This window comes from Sardina pilchardus, chromosome 19 (assembly GCF_963854185.1).
Source record: "Sardina pilchardus chromosome 19, fSarPil1.1, whole genome shotgun sequence".
Classification (NCBI taxonomy): domain Eukaryota; kingdom Metazoa; phylum Chordata; class Actinopteri; order Clupeiformes; family Clupeidae; genus Sardina; species Sardina pilchardus.
In genome coordinates this window covers 19,801,088-19,816,173 of record NC_085012.1, presented here as the reverse complement: position 1 = coordinate 19,816,173, position 15,086 = coordinate 19,801,088, and the positions used below count along the sequence as shown (strand labels likewise).

General features: G+C 46.9%; 1 protein-coding gene across 1 annotated transcript in view; it reads left to right on the top strand.

Moving 5' to 3' along the window:
- Nucleotides 1–12,693, top strand: part of gfod1 (glucose-fructose oxidoreductase domain containing 1) — a 34,212-nt gene extending 21,519 nt beyond the window's left edge. Inside the window, exons 2-3 of the mRNA XM_062520629.1 lie at nucleotides 7,680–7,873; nucleotides 8,689–12,693. Coding sequence (XP_062376613.1) covers nucleotides 7,680–7,873; nucleotides 8,689–9,417 — 923 coding nt within the window. The 3' untranslated portion in view covers nucleotides 9,418–12,693. The remainder of the gene's footprint in view (nucleotides 1–7,679; nucleotides 7,874–8,688) is intronic.
- The last annotated feature ends 2,393 nt before the right edge of the window (nucleotides 12,694–15,086 follow it).

Genomic DNA, 15,086 nt, shown 5'->3' with positions numbered 1-15,086 from the left:
GGCTTGGGCACCTTTCCGATTATCTGCCAATTACTGCCCGAGTCAACCTTTGGAAGGGGCATGTGGCTATGAGGAAGGGCTTCAAGGGAAGAGCACAGGAGAGTGTGGCTGGGGGAGCACAGGGGGCTCATGGGAGTTGTAGTACATTGCAGGAGTCTTGCTGTTAATGAGAGCTTTATGAACCTTGACTCCCAGCGGTCCAATTTAAATGGAGGACATGAGGACCTGTGAATTTGTGTAATGGTCATGGATACACTTCATTTGAGCTTCATGCGAAAAACACACCGGGCAGCAAAATGGTCACTGAGTACTCTGGTCGTGATAGGGATTTGTCGCGGATCATAATGCAAATAGGAGCATAAAGGTGCTTAGCTGAATAGCCGTTGCACCTTGCGGAAATGACAGGGTTCACAGGGCTAAGCATCCTTCAAGTCGATTTGAGGAGCATATGAAAACCAGCTACCTACATAAAAAATTCAAACACTAGCGCACTTGGATACTTGATTTAAAAAAAATCTGTATTTTGAATATTGTTGAAATCAGTTGCTCTCAGTGTCAAGGGTGTCACAGTCCTAGCAAGAGCTTTTAACACAGGTTTGTAAATATTTGTCTCCACCTATTCTTTTTTCTATGTGGCATTATAGTGCTTTAAATAGGTGCACATTAGGGGTGCAACGGATCATCATTGATCCGTGATCCGTTCGGATCAGTATCTTCGGTTCGGCACACACATGATCCGCGGACTGATTTATAATAATTATTAATAATAATGTCCGTGTGTTCTTTTGAAGTAACATGCGTGTCCATAAGGCATGCTTCTAGTCCCTCCCTGCTCTGCTCCCCTATAGCCTGCCTGTGCGTCTTTTCTGCTCTCACACACGTTATTAGCGGTCATGCATGCCATAACCAGCAATACATGGCTGCTAGTTTAAGTGCTGATGTGGCTGCATAGCAGCAACACAATAATAGCCTAATATCAAGTTCGTTTGTGCACACTTACATCTCAAGTTTGTTGCGCACCTACCTATGCTATGATATTTAGGTAATTTAGGCTTAGCCTACTGTTGGGTTCAATGTCAGCAATAAGCTACGCAACATTGGCTAACTTGTAGCCTACATCTGGAGATAGCTAAGTGCTCACTAAAATCATAAAGGAGCATTGCAAGAGACACTCTCCAGAAAGATCCCAGAAAGATTTTCTTCGACTTGTTAGTTTTATTAACATGTATTGTATCTAATGACATATCCTTTTCATCATGCACTATAGGCTATCCAACTTGTTTTCTGAAGAATAAAATCGTGAGACTGAAGCCTAATTACCCTCACGTATTTCTTAAAGCGACAGGGACTCAATTACACACACCTCCTATGCGCACTCCTCCACACCACATTAAAGATAGCTAAATCAGTAGGCCTACACAAATGACTAAACATTTGTAGCTACTAGTAATTATGCAGATTGTGTGTGGAAGGTCAAGCAGAATCTTGGATGGCCACTCGTGTGAATGATCACACAATATTCAATATAAGGTGATTAAACACCAAATCAACTAAAATTGTAAAAAAGCATCGAAAAAGTCATTCTTGACTTAGTATCGGTATCGAAACAATAATTTTGGTATCATGACAAAACTAGCCTACTTTAAACACATGCTGAAAGTGCTTGAGCCACGTTACAACATCCCGTCAAAGACAAAACTATGTTTATTTGTCTTTTTTTTTTTTTTTTGCTGATCCGAAAAATGATCCGATCCGTGACTCTTGATCCGAGGAACGATCCGAACCGTGACTTTTTCGATCCGTTGCACCCCTAGTGCACATACTGTAAGAGAGCATACTGTAGCCTGTGCTGTGTCCTGCGTTCTCTCTGGTCATGATAGGGATTTGTTGCGGATCATAATGCAAATGCCTTGAAGAAAACTCAACAGATGAACTATCTTCATAAGATACGGTGACATTTTCAATGCTGACGCTTTAAAGAATTGTTTTCTAAACAGTCAGACTCGAATAGATTGTGCCTCACACTGCCTTGAGCAGGCGTCTATGCTGATAGCAGTGTGCTGTGTCTGCACTGTGAATCTGACATGCAGGGGGGGGGGTTCAATGGAAAAATAGGACATGCAGTCAACCACCGATAGAATCCATGAATACTAAAATAAGGAAAGAATCATGTGAAGGGTTTGAAGTGATGGCAGAAGTTTGACGTGTGTGTGTGTGTGTGTGTGTGTGTGTGTGTGTGTGTGTGTGTGTGTGTGTGTGTGTGTGTGTGTGTGTGTGTGTGTGTGTGTGTGTGTGTGTGTGTGTGTGTGTGTGTGTGTGTGTGTGTGTGTGTGTGTGTGTGTGTGTGTGTGTGTGTGTGTGTGTCAGTCAAAGCTGCCCTTTGAAATGCCTGTTTGTGTTTGGGTGAGCAGAAGCATCATCATCCTACCCTACAGCAGCTGTGAAATTGAGGGCCTTTGAAGTGACAGCACTGGGTCAGGCTTACACACACACACACACACACACACAGAGAGAGGGAGAGGGGGAGAAAGTGGGGTGTATTATTGATGAGCCAGGAGCTGGTGTGATCCCAGTCGGCGGTTCCTGTTAGGTTGTCCCAGGCCGCGGGGCCACACCTGACAGACTGGCACACTCACATCACTCACATCACCACAGGGGAAGAGCAACTTTCCCAGCTCTGCAGTACGTCCAGTGAGCGAGCGGAACAAATCTGACCCCACAGGGGGTCCAAGTAGGGTTCAGTGGAACCCAGCCTCTTTTACCAGGATGAGTGGTGGAAGATTTCCTGGCTGGCTCACCGCACCTCACTTCTCCAAAGGTCAGCCGAGGTAAACTCAACTGCCCTCTCCATACACCGGCCACTGTGCTGTCCTCGGAACAGACCACACACACACACACACACACACACACACACACACACACACACACACACACACCAACTCTTCAGGGCAGATCCTGGAGTCTCTGATGGCATATGGTGTGCCTGTGTTTGTGTTTGAGGTAGCTGTGTCTGGTGTACAGTATCTGTGGTAGACAGTAGCTTTGTCTGTGTGCGTGTGGAGAACAATTATTTGTATTGGTGGGTAGTTTTGTACATGTAGGTGTGGTCGAGAGAGCCGTATGTGTGTGTATGTTAGTGTAGGTTAGCGTGTGTGTGTTATTACCCTGTACACACTTCTGGCGCTCATCCAAGGCACACTGCACAGGGTGGGGAGCCTGCAGTGATAGCCTAGAGAACACAGCACACTAATCAGCAGCCCTCCATCTCTCTTCCTCTCTCTCTCTAGCACTCTTTCTTTCTGCCTCCTATTCCCTACTTCTTTCTCTCTTTCCAACACTCATCTTTCTTTCTCCCTCCTATTCTCTCTCTCTCTCTATATATATATATATATATATATCTAGCTTCCCCTCTCTCCCTCTTTTTCTTTTTCATTATGTGTGTTGTGTCTCATTCCCTCTGTCTCTCCTCCACCGAACCCCACTTCCCTCTTTTCTCTCTACATTTTCCTCTTCTTTCCTCTCTTCATCCCTCTCTCCCTCATGCTCGTCCAATCACATGTTAGTTTTCTTCATAGGCATTGCGGCTACACCGACTCAGGCGTTCCTCCCTGCCAGGGTGATAATTCAGTGCTGTGACCTTCTGCTGTGTGCCAGTCACTGGTGAAAGGAAATCTCTCCCTCTGTGGCTCCAGCTCTTAGAGCCAAAATGGCTACCACACACACAGGACAGTTTCCCCATGTCTTTGGCCCCAGCTCTCAGAGCCAAAATGGCTACCAAAGTTTTTTTCAGATCTGTCTCCAACATCTTTTGTCTCTCCCTGGAATCTGTCTCTCCAGCTGTTAGAGCCACAATGGCTACCACACACACACACAGGACCGTCTCGCATCTCTGTGTGTCCATCCGTAATGGGTACCAAACACACTGCATTGTGTCCCGTGTCTGTCTCCAGCATCTATGTGTGCCTCCTGTGTCCGTGTGTGCAGCTGTTAGAACTGTAGTGGCACAGACACACAGACACACAGACACACAGACACACAGACACACAGACACACAGACACACAGACACACAGACACACAGACACACAGACACACAGACACACAGACACACAGACACACAGACACACAGACACCTCTGCTGCTCCAACGGCTACTGCTGGACAGTTCTCTATGTCTTGTCTCCAGCATCTATGTGACAGCCATGTCTGGCCAACAGTTAGGGCCGTAAAACCACTACACACACACCCGGGGCAGTTTGTCTGTCTCCCCAGCATCTGTATGCATCTCATCACTCTGTCCTCAGCCGTAGGAGACATAATGACACACACCCCCACGCACACACATACACAGGACAGTTTCCAGCATCTCTGTGTCTCCAGCTGTTAGAACCGGAATGACACACACACACACACACACACACACATAGAGTTTGCAGCATCTCTGTGGCTCCAGCTGTCAGAACCATAGTGGTCCTCTCAGGCCAGGTTTGACTCAAGGCTGTATGTGTGTGTGTGTGTGTGTGTGTGTGTGTGTCTGTGATTTGCCTATACCGGCTGCATATGCATGAGCGTGATGCCCTTCAGCATAAAGAGAAGCAGCAGCATGCGCCAAACCTCTCTCTCTCTCTCTCTCTCTCTCCCTCTCTCTCCTTCTCTCTCTCTTGCTCTCCTCTTTCTCTCGCTCGGCTGGCTGTATTTAAAATGGGCTTGGGCACATGGGCGCATTTGGGTGATTATTCTTGAAGAGTGGCATTTTGCCCTTGGCAGAGCGTATAGTTTGTTTTTCTTTCTCTTTTCTTTTACTGCAGCGTCTCTCGGCTCCAGCTATGTAATATGCATACAATAATACATGTACGGTGTATATATAATGCATGCAATACATTATACACTCTCTCCAGGGCTGTATGGTTCAGTATTCCCACTGAGAATTGTAGTGCACTGCATAAATATTCTCTAAATATATATAACTCACCAATGTGACCGAGCTGTTAAATGATGTGAGACCATTGTTTTGCCATTTTAAAGATTATTATAGTAACGGGTTTAGCAGAACTGTGTCAACTGGTTTTGTGTCACTCATTGGACTGACTTGAGGTCAATATGAAGCCATACTGTATCTGTTTTGTAAACAACATCAATAACACATACTGTAACACTGCAGTGAAAACGAACTGGCTTGCTATCTGTTGTATTCTGGTGGTGTAGATGGTGATGTGCTATAGGAGGAGTTGCTCAGACAGAACTGTTAGGCTTTTGACCGAGAGCATAAAGGTGCTTAGCTGAATAGCCGTTGCACCTTGCGGAAATGACAGGGCTCACAGGGCAAGCATCCTTCAAGTCGATTTGAGGAGCATATGAAAACCAGCTACCCACATGAAAAATTAAAACACTAGCGCACTTTGATACTTGATTTAAAAAAATCTGTATTTTGAATATTGTTGAAATCAGGTGCTCTCTAGTGTCAAGGGTGTCACAGTCCTAGCAAGACCTTTTAACACAGGTTTGTAAATATTTGTCTCCACCTATTCTTTTCTATGTGGCATTATAGTGCTTTAAATAGGTGCACATACTGTAAGAGAGCGTACTGTAGCCTGTGCTGTGTCCTGCGTTCTCTCCCTGGCATCAGACAGGCCAGAGTCCAAGGCTCTTCACCCCAGAGTAGCCTTGCTGCCCGCGGCTTTGGGCTTGTTTCTCTTTTCTCGCCTTTTCCCCCCTTTCTTTGTGTGTTCTCCTCGGCCCCTTTGCTGCCATAGAGAAGTGGGTCAGATCACAGGGATTAGTCTTCTGGCTTGAGCTCTGCCACAGGGAACTAATGGTAGATTAGCCTGCAATGGGTTTTTTTTTTCCCCCGTTTTTTTTTTTTTTTTTTGTCGTTGCTGTCGTTGTTTTGTCGCTGCTGCTCCTGAGGTCTATGGGGGCCACGTTGTGTGAGTGTGTGGAGGCGTAACTGGGTGACCTGGCTGGTGGGCAGGGCTTTGGTCAGCCCTTACGAAAAATAACTCTAGCAATACTATAAAACTATAGTAGTTACAGTACTGTACTGTATGATGGTGTAAAAACTGTTTAAGTCATTCTGTAACACCTCTATTATATCATTGTCCTCTATAGTACAGACTTATAGTGCCTCTAGATTCCTGTCTGTGGTATTCCTAGAAGATTACTATATTTTGTCCCAAAATACTATGGTTGTTCTAGTTCTTTTTCATTAGTGAGTGCCTGTGCTAAGAGGGTGTGTCTCATCGAATTGTAGCGTATTTGACCTGCCGTCAATTTTCTGTGTGCTGACAGACTAGATCATTAACCTTGGCCAAGGTCAGGGGGGTCACAGAAGCAGTGACTGCAAGTGTTCCTGCTATTCCTGCCAGATGGTGTCAATGACCATGATGATCAGTTCAGTTCACAGAGCTCCTCTGCCCCTTGTCTCTGTAGCTGTCAGTGATGCTCTGGATTTTCAGTGATTCCCTTTGCCTCTGATTCCCATTGCCTCTGATTCCAATTGCCTCTGATTCCAATTGCCTCTGATTCCAATTGCCTCGAATTCCCATTGCCTCTGATTCCCAAGGCCTCTGCATCTAAGAGGTGTAGTGTCTTCATACTGTTTCATACTACATCCTTATATATTTATCCTTGAGGTTCCATATCTTTGACTGCAGAAAGCCCTTGAGCTTTAATGGAGAACTCTGACATTAGCCGCTCTGGATTGATTGGTTTGGCCTTGCTCCAGCGATGGTCATGTTGCTGTGAGTGGAGAATCGTGTTTTGCGCTGCATCCTCCTTTTGAAGAGCTGCAGCCCCATTGCTCATTGGAAGTCATGCAGTATTCAGCAGCGCTCTGCTCTGCTCAGCTCAGCTCTTCTGTGGGGGCTTAAGCTGCTGCTGGAGCAGCGGGAGGAAGCTCCTAATTAGGTCTCGTTTGAAGTGCCGTGACCCTGTTTCTCGTCAGCCAGCCTCTTCCTGCCCCTCGCTGATGATGAGAATGGCGGCGGCGGCGATGATGGCGGCGACCGTGGCTCGCTCGACGGCGGTCTGCGGCGGCGGCGGCGGGTGTGAGCTCGTACTCCCCTCCGCACGTGGGAGGGGACGAGCGTTTCCTCTCAGCTGGGCCGCAGAACAATGGAGGCACGGACCCAGTCCACCCCTCTGGCCACGGCTCCTGGTCACGTCCCGGCTAGTCCTCGCCACGTGCCACACCTCACTGGGTGGACTTGGGTTGGGTCGGGTCGTGCACTGTAGTGTTGTAGTAGTGTGTACTGTGTAGTGGTTCGTGTCCAACAGCCATTGTGTGGCGTTGGTATGTAATCAACTAGACGTTCTCAGACCAAGGATAAGGATGCATTTGACTAATCCAACCCCTCACACACACACACACACTCTCACTCTCTCTCTCTCTCTCACTGTAGGCCATGGTGTATGTAAGACCATGTGGTATGTAACTGGTGACACTGGCAATACTTTAAGTAGGAATCTGTAATCTGTACCTCAACACCCAAAAATCATAAACTTAAACCTTACTGCACATATGGACCACCATAGTGTCCAAAGCTGTCCTTCACTGACTGCGTTGTGTCTTTGGCGTGTGTTCTGCAATGATCTTTCATTATGTGTGTGTACTGTAGTGTGTGTTACCGTATGTTTCCCACCCCTGTTTTAGTTTCTCATCCCTTTTTGTTTTTCCTCTCCAGGTATTGGGAAGAACGTGATCTGCGACCGCACGGCGACCCCTCTGGACGCCTTCCGCATGATGTCGGCCGCCCAGTACTACCCCAAGCTGCTGAGCATCATGGGAAACGTGCTGCGCTTCTTGCCCGCGTTTGTGCGCATGAAGGAGCTGCTAGAGGAGGGCTACATCGGGGAGCTGCTGGTGTGCGAGGCTCAGGTACGCGCACACACACACACACACACACACACACACACACACACACACACACACACACACACACTCTCACTCACTCTCACTCATACACACACACTCTCTACATCTCTCACTCACGCACACACACACTCACATGCACTCTCACTCACTCTCACTCACTCATTCACAGGCTGTCTCTCACACATGCTCTCTCTCTCTCTCACACACACACACACACTCTCTCCATCTCTCTCTCTCTCTCTCTCACTCACACACACACACACACACACTCACACTGAATATGCTGGAGGAGGCGCGATGTGCTGCTGTGTGAGATGCATAGGTATACACACACACACACAGACACACACACACACACACACACACACACACTGAATGGAATGGAATGTTGCATATTTTGTTGCTGCATATTCCACCAGTCCGGGATTATGAAGTGTATAATACACACAGGAGGGCACACTTTCCTACATCTTCTGAATTGTACCATTTGTGCAGATGTTTGTGAAACCTCAGAGAATTTAAACAGATTTTCCCCCTGATCCTCATGTATTTATTTATTTATTAATTTATTTGTTTATTCCATTTTAAAAAGGTTGACCTTGAATCCCACCTTCAGTTGACCTTGAATTCTGTCATCAGTTCTGAGTCCTGATATTCTTCTGGTCACTCTTGGACTGTCCATGTTGTGTTGCTTAGAGTGTGCGTTTGCTGTGTGTGTGCAGGTCCATGTTGTGTTGCTTAGAGAGTGTGTGTTTGCTGTGTGTGTGCAGGTCCATGTTGTGTTGCTTAGAGAGTGTGTGTTTGCTGTGTGTGTGCAGGTCCATGGCGGGAGCCTTCTGGGGAAGAAGTACAACTGGAGCTGTGACGACCTGATGGGAGGCGGCGGCCTCCACTCCGTGGGCAGCTACATCATCGACCTTTTGACCTTCCTGACGGGCCGGCGCGCGGCCAAGGTGCACGGCTTCCTCAAGACCTTCGTCAAGCAGACGGACCACATCCGGGGCATCCGCCAGATCACCAGCGACGACTTCTGCACCTTCCAGATGGTTCTGGAGGGCGGCGCCTGCTGCACGGTCACGCTCAACTTCAACGTGCCCGGCGAGTTCCGCCAGGAGGTCATCGTGGTGGGCACGGCCGGCCGGCTCACGGTCAACGGCACGGACCTGTACGGCCAGAAGAACAGCGGCGAGGGCGGCCGGCAGCTGCTGCTCAAGGACAGCACGCCGCTGGGCAACGCGTCGTTGCCGGACAAGGCGTTCAGCGACATCCCCTCGCCCTACCTGACCGGCACCATCTGCATGGTGCAGGCGGTCCGGCAGGCCTTCCAGGACCAGGACGACCGGCGCACGTGGGACGGCCGGCCGCTGACCATGGCGGCCACCTTCGAGGACTGCCTGTACGCGCTGTGCGTGGTGGACACCATCAAGAAGTCCAACCAGTGCGGCGAGTGGCAGAACATCGAGGTGATGACCGAGGAGCCGGAGGTCAGCCCGGCGTACCTGATCAGCGAGGCCATGAGGCGGAGTCGCATGTCCCTCTACTGTTAGCGCCGCTCGCCGCCGTTAGCGCGAGCGCCTTTTTTTTTGTTGTTGTTGGTTTTTTTACACAGGACTGCTGCTGTGCGCCTTCGTACTGGAATGAGAGCGGCTCTCGAGCTCCCTCCGGTGGCACGGAGAGGCATTGCGTCACTGCACTTGACTAATGGAGGGAAAACTGTGGATCAGTAATGTCAGGGGAGGCTTTTTGCCAGAACAATAAAATGGAGGGCTTGCCCTTGTGCTGGACCACGGCGACGTCTGGATTGCGTTCGTATCACAGAGGATACGCATGTAGAGACTGAACAGACTGACTGACTGACAAACTACTGGGGATTCTGTGCAAGGGACACACACAACCATGGCAACAGTTTCCGTGGTTTTCTTCTTGTTCCTCATCTGAGGTGAATGTGCAAAAGAAGGGGGGGGGGGTGCTGTTGTCAACGTCTGTGTGTTCTCAGTGTTCCTGTGTGTGTGTGTGTGTGTGTGTGTGTGTGTGTGTGTGTGTGTGTGTGTGTGTGTGAGAGAGAGAGAGCGAGCGAGAGAGATAGCGTGACCTTTGTCACCTTTAAAAAGGAAAAACCCTAAAAATCAATAGTTTGGCTGGTAGGGCTTTTAATGGTAAACTGCCCCTCCAATTAGATATGCAATAATCCTGTCTACACTGGCTTAACATCATGGCTAATAGATGAGAATGCCTCCTTTTTGCTTGCCTCCTGTGTCATTCAGGTCAATGGACTGCAAACTGTAACCTGCATCCAGCTTAGTGTTTCTAGCTGCGGTAGGCATATGTGTGTGGTTGTGTTTCTCAACGCTTTTCTACCAGTCCGTGGTTTTTAGCGACGCTTTTCAAACCAATTGCATTTGAGGCTTTGCTTGCTTGCACTACTAGCATGCATAATGCTCGCTTAGCAGATGTGTCCAAAGTCAATCAGTAGTGGCCTCCAAGACAGCCCAGGGTTTCAGTACAGCAGAGAGCAAAGCCCGGAGCTGCCCTATGCCTGACTATGCTGTGTTCTCTAACTGCATGGCTTGGACTGGTTAAAGGCAGACAGAACAAGAGGATGTGCCTTTGAGAAATTACGTTTCTTAGTTACTGTAAATTAATTGGGTATGCCCCAAATGAACGCCATTTTGGACTGTGGTAGCATTTACACTGGTTGAGTGTCAGAGGGCGTTGTCTAGGAAGCAAAGTGACCGAAAAGGAAACCGTTTTTAGTAAACAGTGATACCAAAATACATTCTATGGTAGAGAGGGGTGCGCGTATGTGTAGACCTATGTACTGTACCGCTTTAACATCCCAAATCTCTGATCTTTTTTCTTTCATAGAGAAGTCTTTGCGTAAAACCAGATGTGAATATTCAGTCCTAGTGCATGCTCCATTTCAGAGTGCAATCTTAGTGTTTGCTATAGGTGTACACTCAGACCTACGAGCCAAAAGATTGATTTTATTATAATAATTATTATTGTTATTATTATTATTATTATTATTATTATTATTATTATTATTTAAAGAATTCAGTCAACCCAGTGTTGGGTTGTGTTATGACCCAATGACATGCTATGCCTCATGACATTGTTCCAACCCAGTGTTGGTCATGTGGTATCATGACCTAACGACATGCAATGCCTCATAATCACATTGTTCCAACACTGTGTCTCGTGTGTGTCTGTGGACACACCGTGTCATAGCGACATGCTGTGTGTGTGTGTGTGTGTTTTTTGTTGTCATTGTTTTGTTGATGTTCTTGTTTTGTTTAAAAAGAAGAAGAAAAAACTCACCTGCTGTACAGAACCAGAAAGAAATGTTTTATACTTGTTGATTTCAGTATAGAAGTATTTATTTTTTTTGGTCTGCATGTTTTATCACTGGAAAAGAAAAAACCTGAAATGTCTGTATGTGAGGAGGAAAAAGACACACAGACGTACATACAGACAGACAGTTGGACGGTCAGGGAGGGAGAGGTGGGCGGGTGTAAAGCCTTATTTGGGCATATACAGTACACCCCTTTGCTGTATGCAGTACATGCACTGTGACGTCCCTGTGAAGTATGTCATCAAGTCCTGCTTATTCTGCCATTAGAGAGCGAGTAGCCCACTGTGTTTGTGAAGAGGTTACACTGTAAGACACAAACCGTCCGCTGAACCTTCACCACCACCAGGTTAAAGCGTTCAGGGAGACGTGAGAAGGCCACCACACCATTCTTCAAATGTAACTGCAATGTCAGTTTAGTTTACTTGTCTGAGGTGATGTCGGGGAGTGTCACTTTCAGGTCAGACATGCACTTGCTCGTTTTTGTGTTTTGGCCGGTCTGCTGTTCAGCTTTGCCTGGTCAGTGGCCCTCAAATCGCATACAAGGATTGTTGAGTCAAAAACGTCACAGACCTCTAGAGGCTAGTTCGTATCCCTACTCCGGAGGAAATGACAGACAGGCGATGACCGGCCAGTCAACTTCCTCTTCCTCCAGTGGCCCTGTTCACTGTGGGGAAATAAAAAAAAAAAAGAAATCCACTGCACATGCTCATTGTAGTCTCTCAGAGCAATATTAGCAGCCTGTCTATGTAGACAATGTAAAGGATTGGCATTGAGAACAGGAACTGAGACCTGTGATTCGGATAGTCTTTCAAACCTTCTTTTGAAAAGGTTGAACTTTATATGCCAAATATTCCCAAATGTAATTCTCTCATCAGTAGTCATGCTACTGTATATATTCAACAGTCTAAGAGAAAACAAATAAATAGCTACTGCACCCAGAATTGGTTGTTGAGATATTGACTGTTTTTTTTTTCGTTTTAGTTTGAGAGACGTTCAACAGAGGCATCTAAGCTAAGGGTCTTGAAGCTCCAGACACATTCAGTTCAATTCCCTGAGGAACTCTGCCTTTCCTCTCAATCTCCCAGAATGCGTTTCTCTGAGGTGGTGAAGATCACAGAAGCTGCTTTCAATAAGGGCTGGCATGTTTTTATGGCTCCTGCTATAAATCTCCTGATACACATGAAAAAAAAATGTTTCTTTTTTTGTTTTCATCACTAAAATAGACCACTGGATGTTTTTTGTTTTACTGTAACAGGTGTGCTTGGTCACACCTGGTCTCTGGATTGTTTTTCATTTCTTGTATTTGCTAAGTTTGAGTTCATCCTTAAACTGTACCATTTTGCATTGATTTAATGCAGAGACTAAGTCATCACACCAGCCCATCTTGAGTGGCTGTGAAGCTGGAAGGAGATTGTCTGAAGAAATGTGTTCTCTGTATGCTTTTTTATTTATTGAAGGTATTATTCTGACACATTGTGTGTGTGCGTGTGTGTGTGTGTCTCTCACCGGATTCTCTCCTGCCCATGTTGTGAAGGAGAATAAGCTAAAGTCACGTTGCCAATGGTAACCGTTTTGTTGATGCCCTACTGCTCCTAAGGCTCAAAGACTCTCCTCATCTGGTGTCCATTGCAAATCAGTGATCAGAAAACCAACCCCAAGAGGGAACACTTGAAGTCATGTGAATCCAATGTTACAGCTGCAGATATAAAGTGTGTGTGTGTGTGTGTGTGTGTGTGTACGCTTGTGCTCCAACATTACAGCTGCATATTAAGTGTGAGTGTGTATGCTTGTCCTGCTTCCTCCTCTGAAAATATAGATCCCCACTTTCCAAGGCAACATTCGCAAACGTGTGTGTGTGTGTGCGCATGTGTGTGTTGAAGAAGGGGGGTATCCTGCTTTTTGTCTGTGGGGGGTGGAGGCTGACTGAAAGAATGAAGGCTGCTGTTGCTGTCAAGAGGTCTGAAATTGGCTGATTTTCAAGAACACACACACACACACACACACACACACACACACACACACACACAGTTTCTCAGCCTCACCACACATTCACACAAACATACAGACACATGAATAGGGCAAGCTTCAATCACAGACTCACACACACACATTAAAACAAGCCTCTCTTTCACATACACACACACACACTCGCAGAGTAGGAAGGTTGGTTGTTTTGCATCAGAGAATCCTTCTTCATGTGAGTAACCGAAGGGCTGACCTGACAGTCCCCAGATGCATGATGGGTAGAAACGTAGCGGATGCAGAGTGGCTGTCCATTTCAGGCGTCCATTAAAGTGGGTCATTACTGGTCATTACTGGTCATTACCTCGGTACCGAGCCAACAGGCTCCTAGTAAAACATCCATCATCTCGATTGCTGTCAGGTGTCATCTTACTACAGCTCCGTCTTTTAAATGTGGAGATGGCAAATAAGGCAGATGGTGTATGTGTGTGTGTGTGTGTGTGCGCACTTGCTTGCTGGCTTACTTGCAGGGGTCATAGTGTTCATTCGGAGACTCAACCTCAAAGAGATGCTTTCTCTGCACCCGCAGACCTGTAACCTAGCAACCACCCACTACCGTGCCAAACTTGACCCATCTTAGAATCTCTCCCTTCACTCTCTTTTTTTCTCTCTAACTCTTTCTCTCGCTCTCGGTTCTGGAACCCCCGTCCTCTCAGATGTCTAATCGTTTAGATATTAAGCCAAGGTAAAGTGACGTACAGCTGAAAGCAATGAACAATTGTGAACATTTCCCCTAGATGTTTAGTGGGAATAGGCCTCCACACTCTGCGTGTCATGGGAAACTATGCTGATCTTCGGGAAAGCAAAAATCGCAACTAACTGGTGCTACTTCAGGTGCTGTCTACCATACGAACCCAACCAGGCCCTCCTTAGGTTTCAAGGGCATAGACAACAATGTGCATTATGCATGCATACATAATCTACATAATACACAAGTGAGTGTATTTCCTGAGAACTAGGAATCCTCTGGCTGAACCCACATAACCTCTGGATTGTTCTCAGATGCCCCCCCCCCCCCCCCCCCCCCCGTGTTCGTGGGGCAAAGTGTCAATCATCAGGGCTCAGGGCAACACGAGCCAATCCTGACAGCTCCACACCTCAATGGTCCCACCCAGTTTCTTGAGTGACACATCTAACACAACCAAACTATACAGGACCATATTCATTTGAAGGGTTTCAGGTTCATTTTAGCTCACCGCCTCTGATGGTAAATGAAGTCAGAGCCACTACACTCCTGCAGATTGTGAATGCTGCCTAAACCCCCCTCTGCTATATCGCCATTCATGTTGAAAGGAACCGTTCATCTTAATGCTGTATTGACTTGTGACTTATTTATTGTGCTACATGTATATGGTGGACGCATGGACCTTTTGTGTATATACATATACATATATATATATTTTGAGAACCAACAGGGGGTGTATTTATCAGTCAGTAACTAGAGAATGTACTGTGCTAGGATCAGTTAAAAGTCTATTTTCTATATGCGCCGTGCACTGGGAGAGGACGTGGAGCTGATGACGATGAGGACTGGTGTTCCAAATCATTGTCTCATGTAGACTGTTAAAGGCAAAGGAAGTGAGTGCGTTCTCATCCACGCTCTCCACCCCAGCAGATCCGCGCGGCCCAGGACACAAGTGTGGACAGCTCGATACACCTGCCAGTGCTCTGCAGTCAAATACCCCTGCTCTGCATCACCGCTCTGTCTCTGAGTGTGTGTGTGTGTGTGCGTGAGAGAGATAGATATGACATGGAAATCTTCTCAAGTGTGTGCATGGATATATGCATGCATTTGTGCCCACATGAAAGAGAAAAGTGTGTGTGTGTGTGTGTGTGTGTGTG